Source organism: Hyaena hyaena, unplaced genomic scaffold (assembly GCF_003009895.1).
Source record: "Hyaena hyaena isolate Hyena2069 unplaced genomic scaffold, ASM300989v1 scaffold_724, whole genome shotgun sequence".
Classification (NCBI taxonomy): Eukaryota; Metazoa; Chordata; class Mammalia; order Carnivora; family Hyaenidae; genus Hyaena; species Hyaena hyaena.
The window spans coordinates 621,205-641,232 of record NW_024081354.1 but is presented as its reverse complement, the minus strand read 5'-3'; the positions used below and the strand labels follow the sequence as shown (position 1 = coordinate 641,232).

Genomic DNA, 20,028 nt, shown 5'->3' with positions numbered 1-20,028 from the left:
AGAAAGAAAGAAAGAAAGAGACAATAACAAGTGTTGGCAAGGATGTAGAGAAATTGGAACATTGCTGGTGGGAATGTAAAGTGGTGCAGCCACTTTGCAAAACAGTTTAGCAGTCCTCAAAAAGTTGAACATATAGTTATTATATGATCCAGTAAGTCCATTCCCATGTATATACCCAATAGAACTGAAAGTATGTATTCACACAAAAACTTACACATGAATACTCATAGCAGTATCATTCATAAAGGCCAAAAACATGGAAACAATTCAATTTTCACCAGCTGATGAATAGGTAAACAAAATGTGTTCTGTCCATACAATGCAATATTATTTAGACATTAAATAAAATGAAGTACTAATGTATTCTTTAACATGGATGAACCTTGAAAACATTATGCTACATGGAAAAAGTCGTATACAAAAAGAAATATATTGGGGCGCCTGGGTGGCTTAGTCGGTTAAGCGTCCGACTTTCGCTTAGGTCATTATCTTTCTGTTCTTGGGTTCGAGCCCCGTGTCTTGCTCTGTGCTGACTGCCAGCTCAGAGCCTGGAGCCTGTTTCAGTCTGTGACTCCCTCTCTCTCTGACCCTCCCCTGCTCACGCTGTCTCTCTCTCTCTCCTAGAAATAAATAGAACATTAAAAAAAAAAAGTTTAAAAAAAAAAGAAATATATTGTATGATTTGTTCATAGAAAATATCCATAGTGGACAAATATGTAGAGCTAGAAAGTGGATTAATGTTTGCCCAGGAGCTGGGGAGAAGGGGAGAATAGGGAATAATGGTTAACAGGTATGGAAATTCTTTTAAGATAGATGAAAATGTTCTGATATTAGATTGTGGATGTACACAACTGTGAATATACTAAAAACCAGTGACTTGTGTACTTTAAAAGGATGAATTTTATAAAATGTGAATTATATCTAAATGAAAAAATAAAGGGAGATATGGAATATATCACAATTAGATGTCACAAACTACCTGTGATTGTCAATTGTATGCTGTCAACTTGATGGTGAAGGAATGCCTAGAGAGTCAGTAAACATTATTTCTGGGTAGGTATCTGTAAGGATGTTTCTGGAAGGGATTAACATTTAAATCAGTAGACTGAGTAAAGAAAATCTGACCTCAATTGTATGGGTGGGCAACATCCAATCCATTAAAGGTCCAATAAAAAGGAGGGAGGGCAAATTTTCTCTTTTTCAGCTAGGATGGTCATTTTCTCCTCCCTTTGGACATTAAAATACTCCTGGTTTTCTGGGCCTTTGGACTCTAGGACTTAACAATGCAGTCTTTCCTATTCCTCACTCCATCCTTCACCCCACTCCCCAGCCACACCCTCTGCAATGGAGAATCTTAAAGGTCTCAAAGGAGGGACGGGACAAAGCTGCAGTTAGGGAGACTCTTGAGGTTGCTATGTATACAGTTATCATAGAATTAAGAGGGTAGTGGTAGGATCAGTGAGAAAGCTATTATCATAGTTCAATGGAGAAATAATGGAAGCAGGAGAAATGTAATAATGAAGATAGATGGAAAAGACATTATAGATACAGAAACAACTAATTTGGAAACTAGCTGGATGAAGAAACATAGCAGAGGGTGGATCAGGGTGAAAATGATATTCTGGAGGTCCTGTTAACTGAAATGTTAACTCTTGGATCTTAGAGATTTGGCAGAATGATTAAGGTGAAATCCAGATAGTAGGGAAGTATGAAGCAAATGGGTAGAAGAGGAGAGGGTATAGTCTAAAACATACATAAGACAGTAGCTTGAAAGAGAGGGGCATGGGGTGCCTGAGTGGCTCATTTAGTTAAGTGTCCAACTCTTGATTTCAGCTCAGGTCATGATCTCACTGTTTGTGGGTTTGAGCCCTGAGTTGGGCTCCACACTGACAGTCAGGAGCCTGCTTGGGATTCTCTGTCTCCCTCTCTCTCTCTCTCTCTGCCCGTCCCCTTATCTCTCTCTCTCAAAACAAATAAATTTTTAAAAAAAATTTTTAAAGAGAGAAAGGCTTCATTTGATGGAGGAGTCAGAGCGTGTTTTAAAACTGAAGGATCAAAGACAGAGAGAGAGTTTAATGATACAAGATAGTTAAAATAATGTTTAATCTTGACAGAAGACTGACCTATGCCAAAGGAGACACAAAGAAGAGGATGAGAATCCCAGGTTTAGGGCAGGAAGTTCTTACCAAATAAGGAAGAAAAGATGTTTCTTGTATCATCATTTAAATAGTGAAAAATTGTGAATAACTTAAATATGATACAAAACATATATAGACATGACTACTTGAATGAAAAGAAAGAACAGTGTTGAATATTATGCCATTTATGGAGGTGCCTGGGTGGTTCAGTCGGTTAAGCATCCAGTTTCAGCTCAGGTCATGATATCGTGGTTTGTGAGTTCAAGCCCCACGTCCGGCTCTGTGCTGACAATGCAGAGCCTGCCTGCTTCAGATCCTGTGTCTCTCCCTCTTTCTGTCCCTTACCTACTTGTTCTCTCTCTCTCAAAATTAAAAAAAAATTTATTAAAAAATATTATGCCATTTATGTTTAAAATAAATACATTAAATGTGTTTATATATTAAAGAAATTGGACCTTTTACAATATGCAATTTTTATTTTATTTTTTATTTTAATTTTTTTAATATTTTATTTATTTCTGAGAGAGAGAGCACGCAAGAGAGCAACAGCATGAGCAGGGGAGGGTCAGAGAGAGAGGGAGACACAGAATCCAAAGTAGGCTCCAGGCTCTGAGCTGGCTGTCAGCATAGAGCCTGACGCAGGACTCAAACCCACGAACCATGAGATCATGACCTGAGCCAAAGTGGGACGTGTAACCAACTGAGTCATCCAGGCCCCCCTATTTTTTATTTTTTTTAAATGTGTATTTACCTTTGAGAGAGTGAGAGACAGAGACAGAGCACGAGCAGGGGAGAGGCAGAGACAGACAGACAGACAGACAGACAGAATCCGAACCCAAACATGGGGCTCAAATTCACAAACCATGAGATCATGACCTGAGCCAAAGTCGGACACTTAACTGACGGAGACACCAAGGCGCCCCATTTTTATTTTATTTTTTAAAGTTACAATATGTGCTTTGTATAAAAATAAAACAAATAATACAACTGCATTTATTTTAAACTCTCAGTATGCTACCAACTTTGGGTATTGCAAGACTCAATATAAAACTTTAAATATAAAGATCAAAATGGCGTCATATTAGTAAAAGAATAGACAGAAAAATCAATGGAATACAACAAATAGTGCCAGGACAAGTGGACATACAAAAAAAGGAATATAGACACAAATCTTATATCTTTCACAAAAAGTAACTCAAAATCATCATAGACTTAAATGTAAAATGCAAAATTCTACAACTTCTGGATAATAACACAGGAGAAAATTTAGGTGATCTTGAGTTTAATGATGATTTCTTAGAGACACACCAAAAGCACACCCAGGAGAAAAAAATGGATTTGTTGAACTGTGAGACCTAAATCTAACTGACTCCATTTTAGAAAAAGCCTCCATCTTGAGAGTGAACTAGGCCCGAACCCAGTCCCAGGAAAAACCGCAGCCTGCCCTTAGTTACTGCCCTAACAACAGCAACAGCCAATCAGTTTAAAGAGGTGCCTATGTCCCAAGACGTTCCGGTTGGCAGTTTGTGGTCAGGCCAGATGGGCCGAACCAAATAAAAAGCCCTGCGATCACGAGTTCGGGGCTCCATACCATCACCGCTGCGTCGGGGTGTGTTGGAGTCCCTGCTCGAGCTTGAATAAAGACCATCTACTTTCATTGGAATCGGCTCCTCGGTGGTCTTTGGGGGTCTCGCCATCTGGGCATAACATTTGGGGGCTCGTCCAGGATCCCCCAAGACCCCCCCAGGACCCCCGAACCAGAGGGTCAACCAGCTGGTAAGAATCTCTTTCTGTTGTGTTCGTCTGTGTAACTCTGGTTTTGAGACACATCTGTATTAGGCGACCAAAGGCGGTCAAGGCGGATGCGCTGGGGGCCACAGGTGCAGGAGACCTGGAAGACGTTCCAGGCTCCTTCTGTATCAGAGAGGACAAAGTGTCCAGCAGACTGCCCCTAACCTGTATTCTGTATTGGTTCAGAGGGACAAGGCAGGTTGTGCCCACGATCCAACCAAAAGCCTTCGTCCCAGTTTCAGTTCAGTTTCTTTTCCGTGGCGAACTTTGTTATCTGTCACTGTGTGTGTGTGTGTCTGTGGGCGGCGAACTTTGTTATCTGTCTCTCTGTGTGTGTCTATGGCTGTCAGTTGTGTCTGTTGGACTTTTATTACTGGGCGACTGAGACTGACAAAATGGGACAGACACCCTCTAAACCCCTAGACCTGTTGCTCACTCACTTCAAGGATATCAGAGCTCAAGTGCACAATCTCTCTGTGAAAGTTAAAAAGAGAAAATTTCAGACTCTTTGCACCAAGTAGAACAGCAGGTCTTTCGGCCCCGCACGGGCCACCCGAACCAGGTTCCATACATTGTAGTCTGGGCCGACTTGATGGATGATCCCCCTCCATGGCTTAAACATTTTTTACCTCCCCAGGTGTCGCCCTCCTCTGCATCGGCCCCTGTTTTAGTTACTTCTGAGAAACAGGTGCCGCCCCGAAAGGCTAACTCCCAACAACCTGAGTCTAAACCCTCAGCTTCTCTTTATCCCGTTTTGCAGGGAGAAACGGAGGAAGAGTTGATTTTTCCACCCCTATACCAATCCCCTTTACAGCCCGCTGTCAATGAAGCAGCAGCAGCAGCCCCGCCGGAGCTACCACCGGAGCCACCGGCTGGCCCCTCGGCCCCGGCCACGGGACTGAATCGAGGCCCCGCCCCCGGGGGACAAGGAGCCGCTGCGGCGCGACCCCAGAAGGACCCGACTCCACTGTCCTCCCCCTGAGGGCCACGGGCCCCCCTGATGCCCAAGGCAATCAGCCACACCACTATTGGCCATTTGCCACTAGTGATCTCTATAAGTGGAGATCTCAGAATGCTACCTTTTCTGAGAATCCTAGATCCCTTATTAATTTGTTGGAAACTGTCCTTTTTACTCATCAGCCCACCTGGGATGATTGTCAGCAATTGTTGCAGGTTCTCTTCACCACCCTGAGGAACAAGAACGCATCCAGAGTGAGGCCAGGAAATTAGTTCCTGGCCCCACTGGGGTCCCCACAATGGACCAGGCATGTATTGACGCCCACTTCCCCCTCACCCACCCAGATTGGGACTACAACACAGCAGAAGGTAAGGAGTGCCTCCTAGGGTACCGCCAGGCTCTATTGGCAGGTCTCAGGGCTGCAGCTCACAAGCCCACTAACATGGCCAAGGTTTATAATGTTAGTCAGAGTTCCAAGGAAAGCCCCACAGCCTTCCTTGAAAGAATAATGGAAGCCTTTCGCCAGTACACTCCCATGGATCCGGAAGCCAAATCCAGTAAATCGGCAGTGGCCATGGCTTTCATTAACCAAGAAGCTCCCGATATCTGCCTCAAGCTTCAAAAGTTAGAAAGACTTGTAGAAAAGAGTCTCCAAGATTTAGTAGTTGTGGCAGAGAGAGTATATAATAACAGGGAAAGTGCAGAAAATAACAAATTAGGGCTGAAAAGAGACAGAACCTGGACCTGGCAAAGATACTGCTGGCTGCCATAGCAGATCCAGACAACCGAAAACACCGTCTCAAGCAACTGGCCTCCCTAGAACAGAGTAAGGAGGAAACCAAAAGGGATTGGAGAAAACCCTGCGTGGGCCTCAACCAATGTGCCTATTGCAGAGAAGAGGGGCACTGGGTCAAGGATTGTCCCAACAAGAAACCAAAACCTAAGGCCCCCATCCTAGTTATGGGAGAAGACAGTGACTAGAGGGGATGGGGTTCAGTGCCCCTCCCCGAGCCCAGGGTAACCTTACAAGTGGAGGGGAAATCTACAGACTTCCTAGTCAATACAGGGGCCCAACATTCTGTACTCCTACAGCCCGGGGGCCCACTGTCAACCAAAAGGTCATGGGTCCAAGGAGCGACAGGAGTCAAACAATACCCATGGACTACCCGAAGAACTGTGGATTTGGGCGTGGGTCGGGTATCCCACTCATTTATGGTCATCCCAGAGTGCCCCTACCCCCTTCTGGGCCATAATTTATTGAGAAAACGGGGGGCACAAATCCATTTCTCCCCTGAAGGGACAAAAGTGTTAGACCGGACAGGACAACCCATACACTTCCTTACTGTAGGGCTGGCAGATGAATATCGCCTGCATGAGGAACCTTGGCCAACAGAGCCAGACATGCAGTCCTGGCTACAGAGGTTCCCAACAGCATGGGCCGAAACAGGTGGCATGGGATTGGCCAAGCATTGGGCCCCAATCCTCATTGAACTCAAGCCAGGAACCAAACCGGTCAGAGTCCAGCAATACCCCATGACCCTAGAAGCCAAAAGAGGGATAACTCCCCACATCAGACGATTACTGGACTTAGGGGTGTTACAGCCTTGCCAATTGGCCTGCAACACACCCCTGTTGCCAGTTCATAAGCCCCACTCTAATGATTACCAGCCCGTCCAAGACCTAAGAGAAGTCAACAAGTGAGTCATGGACATCCATCCCACAGTGCCCAATCCATACACCCTGTTAAGCACCCTTCCACCGACTCATATCTGGTACACCACCCTGGATCTAAAAGATGCTTTCTTTAGTCTCCCCTTGGCCCCAAACAGCCAGGAATACTTTGCCTTTGAATGGACCTATCCCAAGCATGGCACAAATGGACAATAGACTTGGACCCGGTTGCTCCAGAGGTTCAAAAACTCCCCCACCATCTTCGATGAGGCCTTACACAAAGACCTGGGTGAGTTTCGTTCCCAACACCCCCAGATAACTCTTTCGCAATACGTAGATGATCTCTTGATAGCCGCTCAAGACCGAGATGCCTGCCTGACCGGCACTGAACAATTACTCCAAACTCTGGGAGAACTGGGATATCGGGCTTCAGCCAAGAAGGCCCAAATTTGTAAAAAAAGAAGTCCAGTATTTAGTATATATCCTAAAAGGAGGCAAGCGCTGGCTATCCCCTGCAAGAAAGGAAATGGTCCTGAGGATCCCTACCCCCACTAATGCTTGGCAGGTAAGGGAATTCCTGGGATCGGCGGGGTTCTGTCGGCTTTGGATCCCTGGGTTCGCTGAAAGGGCACATCCACTCTATGAGGCAACCAAGGAAAAGCCCGGTACCATTTGGACATGGACCAAAAAACACCAGCAGGCATTTGACACCTTGAAACTGGCCTTACTGTCAGCCCCGCTTTAGGGTTGCCAGACATCACCAAGCCCTTCCATTTATTTGTTGATAAACATAAAGGCATTGCCATAGGGGTCCTCACCCAAACTTTGGGCCCCTGGCGCCAGCCTGTGGCCTACCTCTCCAAGAAACTGGACCCGGTGGCATTCGGTTGGCCGCCATGTCTCCGCATGATTGCGGCTGTGGCCCTGCTGGTTAAGGATACAGATAAATTGTCTACGGGGCAAGAGCTGGCCGTCACCACCCCTCATGCAATAGAGGGAGTTCTAAAGCAAGCACCAGATTGATGGCTCAGTAATGCCCGCATGATCCATTCTCAGACACTGCTACTCAACCCTACCAGAATTATTTTCCAGGCCCTGGCCACCCTGAACCCAGCTACATTGCTGCCTGACCCGGACATAGAGGCTCCCCTCCATGACTGTGCCGAGATCCTGGCCCATATTCATGCCACCCATCCGGACCTGCAGGACATCCCGTTGCCAGATGCAGAAGTCACCTGGTACACAGACAGCAGTAGCTTCATACATCAAGGACTGAGGTATGCCGGGGCCGCAGTAGTATCCACTGAAAAAGTCATTTGGATGGAGCCCCTGCCAGCCGGGACCTCAGCACAGAAGGCTGAGCTAATTGTGCTCACTAAAGCTTTAACTCTAGGGAAGGGGAGAAAACTAAATGTCTACACAGACGGTCTATACGCTTTCGCCACCACTCAAATCCATGGGGCAATTTATAGAGAAAGGGGGCTCCTCACGGCCGAGGGAAAGACTATTAAAAATAAAAAGGAGATCCTAGCTCTCCTCAAAGCTTTTTGGCTCCGGAAAAAACTAGCTATCATCCATTGTGCAGGCCATCAAAAGGACATAACTGAGACGGCCAGAGGCAACAATATGGCTGACCGAGCTGCTAAAGAAGCGGCCCTCAAAGGCACCCCGGCCCTGACAGTCAAAGTCATAGATCTGGGGGGCCCCAACCTACCAGAGACTCCTCGTTATTCACTCGAGGACCTACAATGGATTAAAGGACTGCCTATGACCCAATGCCTTAAGGGCTGGTGGAGGTCCTCAGATAACAAAATCATCCTGCCCGAAGAAATGGGAATAAGGGTTCTGTCAAAAATACACCGAGCATCCCACATGGGACAGAGAAGACTACAAGACCTGGTTAGACAGTCACACATTAAAATTAAAGATGCCAACTCCAAAATTGAATAAATTGTCAGCAAATTTATTCAAACGCTACCCGGAACCTCCATAATTTTGGAACACGTCAAAGAGGGAGACGCCCAGGGGCCTACTGGGAAACTGACTTTACTGAGGTAAAACCTGGCAGGTATGGCTACAGGGACTTACTGGTCTTTGTAGACACTTTTTCAGGATGGACTGAGGCATATCCCACCAAACACGAGACTGCACATGTGGTGGCTAAGAAGCTGCTAGAAGACATCCTACCAAGGTATGGATTTCCTCAGATGATAGGGTCAGATAATGGACCGGCTTTTGTGTCCAAGGTAAGTCAGAACCTAGCCACGACCCTGGGGATTATTTGGAAATTACACTGTGCTTATTGACCCCAGAGCTCAGGACAGGTAGAAAGGATGAATAAAACCTTAAAAGAGACCCTTACCAATTTGACCCTTGAGACTGGCGGTGACTGGGTGGTCCTCCTCCCCTTTGCCCTATATAGGGTGCGTAATTCCCCATATCCAATGAGATTGACTCCATTTGAGATCATGTTTAGTAAAGCACCCCCTATCATACCCCGCCTACAGCATGAGGCCATTGAGGAGTTCGAAGAAGCCCGTCTCCTCCGAGACCTCAGAGTCCTCCAATGGGTTCATAAACGTGTTTGGCCTAAACTGGTGCCCTCTATGAAACAGGTCCACCTCCGGAGCCACACAGGTACCGCCCTGGTGACTTCACGGTGATGTGAAGAGGCACCGCCAGGGCAACTTGGAATCACGCTGGAAGGGAACTTATGTTGTGCTACTGACCAATGGCCCTGAAAGTAGACGGCATTGCTGCCTGGGTCCACTACACCCACGCCAAACCAGCTGACCCGTTTGCCAACAGGGATGACTACCTGGCTCCAAATCTAGACTGGAGGGCCTTCAAGGACCCAGAGAATCCACTAAAGCTCAAACTACACGGAAAACATGAACTGGCTTTTAATACTAGGACTACTAACCGTATGTACTCTGCCTTGTCAGGCCAACCAAAACCGAAACCCTCACCAGCCCCTTAACCTAACCTGGACCCTTACAGATACTTCCTCGGGAGATGTTTTAGTACAACTGTCTAAAATTACTCCCGTAAACACCTGGTTCCCAAACCTCACCCTTGACCTACAAGACCTCAAACCAGCAGGCCCATCTAGTAACCTTTTTAAACAAAATTACTTTTACATTTGTCCAGGACACAAAAACGGGGATCGATCCTGGAGACAGAGATGTCAGGGGGGCGACCGATTTTATTGTTGGTCCTGGGCCTGTGTCAGCACTGGGGATATCTGGTGGTCAGCGCCTTTCAAAGATGACCTCATCAAAGTGAATCGAAAAGATCACCGGCCAAAAGATAGTTATAGAGCAGACTCACAATGGTATAAAAACTGTCAAGGTAACCAAAAATGTAACCCCAGAGTCATACAGTTTACATCTAAAGAAAAGTCGGCCCCTGGCTGGGTATCAGGAAAAACCTGGGGGTTAAGGATGTATGGGCCGGAACTTGGGATCTAACAGGGGCCCTTTTCACCATCCGACTCAGTTCAAAGCCCTATCTCATGTGGGCCGCCAATCCCAATAGGCCCAAAACAGATTCTGGCGCCCCATGCGCCCCAACCAAGCCTAAAGCCAAAATCTACCAAAGCCCCTAGTGAGGGTCCTAGTCTTAGTCGTGAAATACCTACAAGAGCTCCTAAAAAAAGCCCTAACAGCGCGGCACCTATTCTGGGGAGCCCGACCCCCAGACAACCCCACTTTACTCCCATTACCCTGCCACCTAAATCCGTAAGAACCACCGTCCTCAAGGAACCAGAGCCAGAGCCCTTATGGGACCTGATGGTCCATACTTTTAATGTTCTTAACTCTTCCAAGCCTGATTTAACTGAGTCCTGTTAGTTATGCTATAATCCCAAGCCCCCCTATTATGAGGCAATAGCCATCTTGGGCCAATATCACACTTCTAATGAGTCCTCTGAGTGCCAATGGCAACAGGCCAGCACCAGTAGGCTAACCCTACAGTCTATAATGGGACAGGGCCTATGCATAGGATAAGTCCCGGCTTCACATTCACACCTTTGCAATCAAACTGAACAGATTAGGGACGATGGATACATAATCCCACCAGACCAAGGATGGTGGGCCTGCTCTACAGGACTCACCCCTTGTGTACATGGTGCAGTCCTAAACCATAACAAAGACTTCTGTGTCCTGCTCCAGCTAGTGCCCCGAGTTCTCTATCATGCCAATGAAGAAATTATAACATCCCTGATTGGGTCAAGCTACCTGATGCGGGTCAGGAGAGAGCCTACCACTACTCTCACCCTGACTGTTCTTCTGGGCCTAGGAGTGACAGGAGCAGGGACCGGTATTTCAGTCTTAGCAACCCAAAGTAAAAACTATCAGGACTTAAGAATGGCCATAGACGCTGACATCCAGAACCTAGAAAACTCTATTGCCCATTTACAAGAATCCCTGACCTCACTAGCAGAGGCAGTACTGCAGAACAGAAGGGGCTTAGACCTTTTATTCCTCCAACAAGGTGGATTATGTGCTGCCCTCAGGGAAGAATGCTGTTTTTATGTTGATCATTCGGGAGTAGTCAAAGAATCTCTAGCTAAGATAAGAGAAGGCCTGGCCAGAAGAAAACGAGAGAGTATGAGCTGAGCCAGAGTTGGTTCGAGAAATGGTTTAACAACTCCCCTTGGCTAACTACCCTGATTTCTACTTTATTAGGCCCCCTATTGATTTTATTGCTGTTACTAACCTTTGGACCTTGCATTCTTAATAGACTAGTTATATTTATGAAAGAACGCTTGGGGGCCATCCAATTAATGGTCCTCCGGTCACAATACCAATATCCCCAAAACATAGATAGGCCTGGTGACCTCGAGCTCCTAGAGGACCTATGATTGGGTCCACAGAAGTCTCAAGAAAAGGGGGGAATGTGAGACCTAAATCTAACTGACTCCATTTTAGAAAAAGCCTCCATCTTGAGAGTGAACTGGGCCTGAACTCAGTCCCAGGAAAAACCGCAGGAAGTAAGTAGGCAGCCTGCCCTTAGTTACTTCCCTAACAACAGCAACAGCCAATCAGTTTAAAGAGGTGCCTATGTCCCAGGACGTTCCGGTTGGCAGTTTGTGGTCAGGCCAGATGGGCTGAACCAATCAGGTACTGACAAGACAGCCTATACCTATCAGGAGGCTGCCAAGCTGGAACACCCCGAATTCCACAGTAACCATAATAAAAAGCCCTGCGATCACGAGTTCGGGGCTCCATACCATCACTGCTGCATCGGGGTGTGTTGGAGTCCCTGCTCGAGCTTGAATGAAGACCCTCGTGTGCTTTCATCAGAATGGGCTCCTCGGTGGTCTTTGGGGGTCTCGCGATCTGGGCATAACAGAACTTCATTTTTTAGAATTAAAAACTTCTACCATAGACTGAGAGAAAATATTTGTAAAACGTATCTTATAAAGGATTTCTATCCAAAATATACAAAGAACTCTTAAAATTCACCAGTAAAAAATCAAACAACTCAGTTCAAAAATGAGCAAAAGAGGATGCCTGTGAGACTCAGTCAATTAAGCGTCTGACTTCAGTTCAGGTCATGATCTCATGGTTCAGGAGTTTGAGCCCCACATCAGGTTGTTCACTGACAGTGTGGAGACTGCCTGGGACACTTTCTCCCTCTCTCTCTCTCTGCCTCTTCCTTGCTCATACTGTCTCTCTCTCTTTAAAAAGTAAACAAACATTAAAAAATAATTAGAAAATTAAAATAATCATCCAGACAAATTTTTCTTTGAAACTTCTTGCCTTCTAAACATTTTAGTCAAATAATAATGGATCAGTTGGACTGTGTTAGGTTAAAAATATATAAATATAAACCCCACATTTTTTTCTCTCACATGAAAGTCCAGAGGTAGGTAGACTAGGGCTGGTATAGTGACTCTCTCCTCATCCAAGAAGGCTCCTTTCTGCTCACTACTCAGCTATCCCTACAGTGTGGCCGCTATCTTCATAGTTCCAGACGGAAGTTAAAGCTCCAGCCATCACATTCACATCCTAGTCAGCAAGATGGAAGAAGGGATAAAAAGGTGAAGGGCAAAAAATAACTGCCTTTCTTAAAATTTTAATTCTAGTATAGTTAACATACAGAGTTATATTAGTTTCAGGTGTACAATATAGTGATTCAACAATTCTATATATTACTCAGTGCTCATCATAAGTATACTCTTAATTCCTTTCACCTATTTCACCCCCCCGCCTTCCCCTATGTTAACCATCAGTTTGTTCTCTGTATTTAAGAGTCTGTTTTGGTGGGGGGATGGGCAACTGGGTGACTCAGTCAGTTAAGCATCCAACCTCAGCTCAGGTCATGATCTCGCAACTTGTGAGTTCAAGCCCTGTGTTGGCTCTGTGCTGACAGCTCAGAGCTGAGAGCCTGCTTTGGATTCTATGTCTTCCCCTTTTTCTCTTCCCCTCTCCTGCTCATGCTCTCTCTGTGTCTCTCAAAAATAAATAAACATTTAAAAAAATCTTTTAAGAGTTTGTTTTTTGGGTTGTCTCTTTTTTCTTCGTTTGTTTTGTTTCTTTAGTTCCATATATGAGTGAATTCAGATGGTATTTGTCTTTCTCTGACTGACTTATTTCACTTAGCATTTTACTCTGTAAATCAATCTATGTTGTTGCAAATGGCAAGATTTCACTCTCTTTATGAATGAGTTTTATATATATATATATATATATATATATATATATATATGCCACATCTTCTTTATCCATTCATTTGTCAGTGGACACTTGGATTGCTTCCATAATTTAGCTATTGTAAATAATGCTGCAATAAACATAGAGGTGCATATCTCTTTTTGAATTAGTGTTCTTGTATTCTTTAGGTAAATACTTAGTAGTGGAATTACTGGATCATATGATAATTCTATTTTTAATTTTTTGAGGAACCTCCATACTGTTTTCCACAGTAGCTGCACCAGTTTGCATTCCCATCAACAGTACATGAGGGTTCCTTTTTCTCCACATCCTCTTCAACATTTGTTATTTCTTCTCTTTTTTATTTCAGCCATTCTGATAGGTATGAGGTGATACTTCATTGTGGTTTTGATTTGCATTTCCCTGATGATCAATGATGTTGAGCATCTTTTTATGTCTGTTGACCTTCTGTATGTCTTCTCTGGAGAAATGTCTGCTCATGTATTCTGCTCATTTTTAATCAGATTGTGTTTGGCTGTTGAGTTATATAAATTCTTTATATATTTTGGATCCTAACCCTTTATTAGATATCTTATTTGCAAATATCTTCTCCCATTCTTCTGGTAGCCTTTTAGTTTTGTTAATTGTTGTCTTCACTGTTCAGAAGCATTTTATTTTGATGTAGTTCCAATAGTTTATTTTCACTTTTGTTTCCCTTGTCTCAGGAGACATGTCTAGAAAAATGTTGCTATAGCCAATGTCAGAGAAAATACTACCTGTGTTCTCCTCTAGGATTTTTATGGTTTCAGGTCTCATATTTAGGTTCTTAATTCATTTTAACTTTGTTTTTGTGTACGGTATAGGAAAGTGGTTCAGTTTCATTCTTTTGCATGTAGGTATCCACTTTTCCCAAAACCATTTGTAGAAGAAACTGTCTTTTTCCCATTGCATAGTCTCTCTTACTTTGTCTTAAACTAATTGGCCACATAATCATAGGTTTGTTTCTGGGCCCTTTATTCTGTTTCATCGATTTGTGCCAGTATCATACTGAATAAACAACTGTTTTTTAAGGAAAGTTCTAGCAGCTGCCAAATGATTCTACTGTTGACATCTTATTGGCCAGGACCTTGACACATGACCACATCTAGCTACAAATTTAAGCTTGGACAAGTAGACTATCTTCTGTGAGGCTTTGTGCCCAGTTGCAAATCAAGGTTTCTACTGAAAAAGAAAATGAATATATGGAGACAGCAAGCAGGGTCTGTACACAGCCAAATTGACAAGGCTGGCCTCAAATTCTGACCTCTTGATGGTATAAATAACATCCTTAATCCTGAAAACTTGCTCCTAAAATCTCAGAGGAGAAGAGATTCTCAAATCAAACATTACAGATAGATGAGGGTGTCAAGTGACTCCTCCTATGGTCTATTCATGAAAGAGGATTGAAGAGATTGGGGACTGGGATAGAACAGGGTTGAGGTCAGGAGAAAGAATAGGGATAGGAGTACTGGTCAACTAGGGGTTGACTAGTCAATTGTCCTAACCAGTATCTCAGAAAAGCAGCCCTGAGACGAGGAGTTCTACTTCTGAAAGGAGGGGCTAGAGATGGGACAGAGAAGTAAGGACAAAAGTAAGAAGAGAAGGGTAGTTTTGTTAGTGATGAAGAACCAACTACTTGAAAGTTGAAAAGAATTACCTAGATAGTACAAAAGTCAATATTCTCAAATACATAGACAGATATAAGTGAGAATTTGGTAAACAGATAGAAGAAATAATATCAGCCATAGTTCTGTCATCCATATGCCACTTTGTAAATATTTCTGGCACTTTGTTTTCCTATGGGAGGTATTTTCTGTTTTATTTAAGCATGGTTACCATAAACATACTATTTTGTACTCTTTTCCAGGTAACATGAGTATACAAGCATTTTTCTCATTATGATATTCTGTCAAGAATACTGTGAACTGGTTAAGCATTTGGGCCCCAAAGTAGCTCTCTTCATGGGTTGAGTTTATATCCTATATGGGATGATCATGGATAAGCTACTTAACATTCACTTTGCTCATTTTCCTTATCTATGAAATGGGAGGAAAAATAATTAGAACAATAATACCTACCTCATACAGCTGTTCTGAGGATTAAATGAGATAATTCATTTATTTGTGTTTATCTGTTTGTGTAATTATCTATTTGTGTGAAGAGCTAATAACAGGGTCACCTGGCTGGCTCAGTCAGTTAAGTGTCTGACTTCAGCTCAGGTCATGATCTCATGGTTCGTGGGTTCGAGCCCCAAGTCAGGCTCTGTGCTGACAGCTCAGACCCTGGCTCCTGCTTCAGATTCTGTGTCTCCCTCTTTCTTTGCCCCTCCCTCACTTGCACTCTGTCTCTCTCTCTCTCTCTCTTTCTCACAAATAAATAAACATTAAAAAATTTTTAAAAAGAGCTAATAACAGTTTGATGTAAGCTCTTATTATTTATAAACATAATTTTAATGGTTACATAAAATATCTATCAGTGGAGATATCATCATAAGCACATTCTTATTACTGAACACTTAGCTAATTCTCAGTTTGGGGCTATCATAAGGTTTGAAATATTTTAATGCATTTATCTCTTTTATTTTTAAGATAATTAAAGTAATATCTTAAGAGTCTTCATATATATTTTAGAACATTTTATTTAAATGAGGTGGTAGGTACCATGAGTATTCATTATATTGTTATCTAATATAATTCTCTTTTAGCATGTCTAAAATATTTCACTAAAATACTCTGAAAAAGAATAAGAAATGCCTCTAGTAATCAAATACTCATATGCAAAAGTACCAAAGAAAAAGTCATAGACTCCACTATTCAAGTGAGAAAAATAACTTCCATGAAAACTAACAGACCAAGATGCGGGCTTTGAAGGCTCTCCATGCTCTAACAATAGCCACCTCCTGGCTCAGCACTCACCATTGCTCACATTCTCTCTATGCCAGCTAAAAGTTACAGTCAAATTTTCTAAAACATGCCTTGCATTCCCCCTGTCCCTTCACTTGCTTTGTCTCCTCACCTACAACATATTCTCTCCTCCATCTCAAAATCCTACACACTTTACAAGGTTTGATTCAATATTTCCAAAATAAGTTCCCCATAGTGTGATATAATGGTAATAGTGATCTTCACATGGCATCACCAAAGCAGTTATAACAAGTCCTTTATTGGCAGACTGCCATATCAGGCTCAAGTGGCCCAAGTACTCTCCTGTCTTCCTCTTTCCCTAAGGGCTTCAAGGTGACAGCCAGGAAATCTACCCTGACACCTGTCAGCTCAACTCTTTCCAGTTTAGCTGAACTGATGACAGACACCTTTATTCATGGCTGGAATGCCCAATCATAGCTAAGTATCAACCCCTGGCTGACCCTCTTTCCATTACTGGACGCCCCATCCATGACTGAACATCCTAATTATGGTGGAATGTTCCCATATATAGCTAGACATTGGTTCCCCACCAATGGCTAGACATTCTGCCAACATATAGATATCTTCCTATGGCTAGACATCTCCATCCATGTCAGAACATCCTACCAATTACCCACAGCTGGAAATCTCCATCTATGATTATGTATTCTACCTCCCATGACTGGGCTGGACATTCGCAGTCATGGCTGGACATCCACCCATGACTAGACATCTTCTTTGATGACTGAACATCCCCCATGGCTGGATCTGCCCTGTACATACCTATCAAGGGTTTGTCGGGGGTGGGGAGGGAAGGGAAGAATAGACTCCCCCAGTGGGTATGCCCATAAGAGCTCTCTCATTTAAGTAAGCAAGGGAAGGCAAGGCATTATTCCTATCATTTTGTCAGCCTAGGCCTGAAATCATAATCCCTCTTTACTCCAACCCAGACTACTTGCCAGTGAGCAAAACACCCAAGCAAACACTTAGCATTCTTCTCTTTGGGACCTAGGGATTGGTTGTGTTAAGAATAATGTTATACAAAGACAAAAAAGGCAAAGGGGTAAAAGTAAACAGATGACAAAGTATAATCTAATAAATTATTGTTTAAAAAGATGGAAGGGAAAGAGAAGTTAGGAAAGAAAAGATGCTTATTTGCCAAGCTCTATATTTTCACCATGCCAGGAAGGTGGGATAAGGGAAGATACGTGGCCATGCCACCTGTCTGTGGGGAGAGGATAGAGGCTGGAAAGGTAAAATAATGACTCTCATAAACAGCAGAGAGGAGTACGATGCCTTCTCTGAAATGATGCTACGCATTTCCAATGTTTGTGTAATTTCTAAAGAACACCAGATGATAGGCTAGTGGTGAACATTCTAGATCTAGCACTACCACTGGTTGGTTTGTTTGTTTTTTCCAAGGTTTGGGAAAAAGCCATTTAAAAACTGTGTGCCTCGGTTTCTTTGATCATAAAATGGATGTTCTCATTCTTTTGGCATGCATTATGGTTGGCTATCCACAGAGTCACTCCATGCTCCACTTTTTCATTTTGGAGACCGTGTGCCTCATGGGAGCTGAACCCCTCTCCAGCCCAGTAGATTGAAGCTGGGCTTGTATAAACCAGCCATGGTGATCCTATTCCCTCTGCCAAATACTGGTTTAAGAATAGGCATGTCATGTAATTCTAGCCAATGAGAAGTAAGGAAAAGAAACAATTGGGGAGGAAGGCTTCTAGGGAAATTTTCCTTTGCTCTTAAGAAGGAACACAAAGAAGATGTGTTTTCTCTTCTGTCATTTGGGTGCGATTTGGACCTGTAGCCATCTTGCAGTCATTAGATGACAAATCTGAAAATAAAAGGCAAAATACAGAAAGTACAGAGAGGACAGATAGAAAGCACCAAGTCCTGATGACATCATTGAATCAGTGACTTAACCAAGCCAGAAACTATACCCCTATCTCTGGACCTTTTGCTTAATGAGCATAAACAAACAAACAAACAAAAAACTTGATATTTTTGTTGTTAGTTATTAGGTCTCTCATTACTTGCATCTAGACATTTTGAATGATACAATAGTTCATCAAGAAGGCACACGTTAATGTAAAAGATTTTCAAAATTGAATCCTCAATAGAATACAAGATATCATATTACTACTTTTTATTTCAAAATAAAAATAGAAATTAGACTATAACAAGAATACATAGAAGAGACAGAATCCAAGAGATTGGGAGAAAAAGGACGCAGAACACACTGAGAAAGCCTTCTAACGGTGAGTGTGAACTGGGGAAGATAAAATCGGGCCGGGATCAGAGACTCAGAGGGACGGGGGCGATCCCCCTCTGCGGGGAGTGAGAGGGGAAAGAGAGAGGCTGAAACTACTCAAGACACGGTTCCTGTCACTGGGGAACAGAAAAACCTCCACTCGGGGCACAGAAGGATCGTGGGCGCCAAATCCCCACGCACCAACTCGTCCTAGAAGGGCTGCACGCCGACCGCTCCTTCGTGCTCCTGGCTCGGCTGGATCCCTAGAGGGGAGGTGAAGGGCTTAAAACTGGGAGATTTGCCCACGAGTTCGTGATTTGGGTGATGAGACACAGAGGGACCCGGTTTCCCCCTCTCCAGCGCACCTGAGGCACCCCCCCAGGCAAACCACTGTCCTTGCTCGCCAACCCGACCCGGAGGAGAAGGGAGCGGCGATTCTGGCTCCATCCCCAGGGCTAGGCAAGAGGCTTGGAATCGCCCTGAAGGGATTGCCTGCGAGGTGGTGACAACGGCAATTTCAGTGGGGCGCGCGGACTGGGATTTGGAAACTAGGCCTGGCCTGGGTTAAAGAGCGCGACCCACTTTGGCTGTGCCCCCGGCATGGGGAGTTTACACACCCAAAAAGTGAGGTGCAGCGCTTGGTTCAATAAGGGACTGGAGCACCACCATTCTCCTACCCACAACTACCAAGGCAGAACTCCTGCCTGACACATTGGATCAAACCACGCTCATCACTGCTAGAGAGCTGCCCTCCTCTTTTTTTCTTTTTTCTCTTTTTTCCGAAACACTGACCTGATTAATTCTGGTCACCGACTTGCTTAAACAGTCGCATTTAGTCCATTCTGTAGATGTAAATTCTACACCTACCTACCTTTTCATCTCATTCTCTCAGGAGTAATTAGACTGTATAGTTTCTCTGGATAACACCAGCGTCCTTCTCTCACCTCTCCAACCATATTCCACCCTTTAGCTCTTTGAAAAAAGCTTTTTATCCCTTCTGCCTGTTCATCTATTTCCAATTTTGCCTCATCCCCGCCCTGTCTCTCTCTTTCTCTATGCTCTTCAACCAGCACTACATACACCCGGCTATTTAATTGCAGCTGGGAAATCTGGTTATATGCTTTAAACTGTTCTTTGTCCATCGGTTTTCTTCTTTTTTCCTTTTCTTTTCTTCTTTTTGACTTTTTTTGTATTTTTTATTTTCTATTATTTGCCTTCCCTCCTCCATCTTTTCTCTTAACTTTTTCGTTTTCCCTCTCGGTTTGCATGTTAGTTGGATTTGTCTGTGCATTAGTGTGCCTCTGCTCCCTGTGTCTTTGTCTGTCTGTTTTCTTCTCCAGGGCTTCCTCAACAAACAAGCCAAAGTACACATGGTGGAAAGTCCCAAATACCACTACATTATCTATAAGAATAACAGAAAATAAAATAACTAAGGTCTCAACAGGAGAGACCAAGAGATACCATTCAAAAAACATTTTCTGAAAGGATAGGCCCTGGACAGTCAAAGAGTCTCTTGGGTACAAGAGCGCTCACAGGTGCAGAGAGCATAAAAAGTTTTTAAAACTAACAAGAGATAGAAAGCTAACCAAAATGATGAAAGGAAATT

The 20,028-nt window shown here is 43.8% G+C and overlaps 3 protein-coding genes across 4 annotated transcripts in view; 2 read left to right on the top strand and 1 right to left on the bottom strand.

Annotated features, from left to right (window-relative positions):
• The window catches only part of CASP10 (caspase 10), a 50,151-nt gene extending 37,587 nt beyond the window's left edge, over nt 1-12,564 (bottom strand). The window contains exons 1-2 of one of the 2 annotated variants that reach the window (XM_039217812.1): nt 12,416-12,564; nt 11,792-11,900 (exon numbers count right to left, since the gene is read on the bottom strand). The gene's annotated coding sequence lies outside the window, so the exon portion shown is untranslated. The remainder of the gene's footprint in view (nt 1-11,791; nt 11,901-12,415) is intronic. The other variant, XM_039217813.1, reaches the window with a different exon arrangement.
• On the top strand, nt 4,522-5,659 carry LOC120220685. The gene is given in 3 exon segments (XM_039217807.1): nt 4,522-4,845; nt 4,848-5,117; nt 5,120-5,659. Coding segments are annotated over 3 exon segments (1,134 nt in total).
• Nucleotides 5,874-18,689, top strand: LOC120220684. The gene is given in 12 exon segments (XM_039217806.1): nt 5,874-5,904; nt 5,954-7,011; nt 7,013-7,289; nt 7,292-8,284; nt 8,387-8,518; nt 8,521-9,155; nt 9,188-9,218; nt 9,221-9,284; nt 9,286-9,482; nt 10,858-11,006; nt 11,648-11,809; nt 18,594-18,689. Coding segments are annotated over 12 exon segments (3,825 nt in total).
• Nucleotides 18,690-20,028: the final 1,339 nt, after the last annotated feature.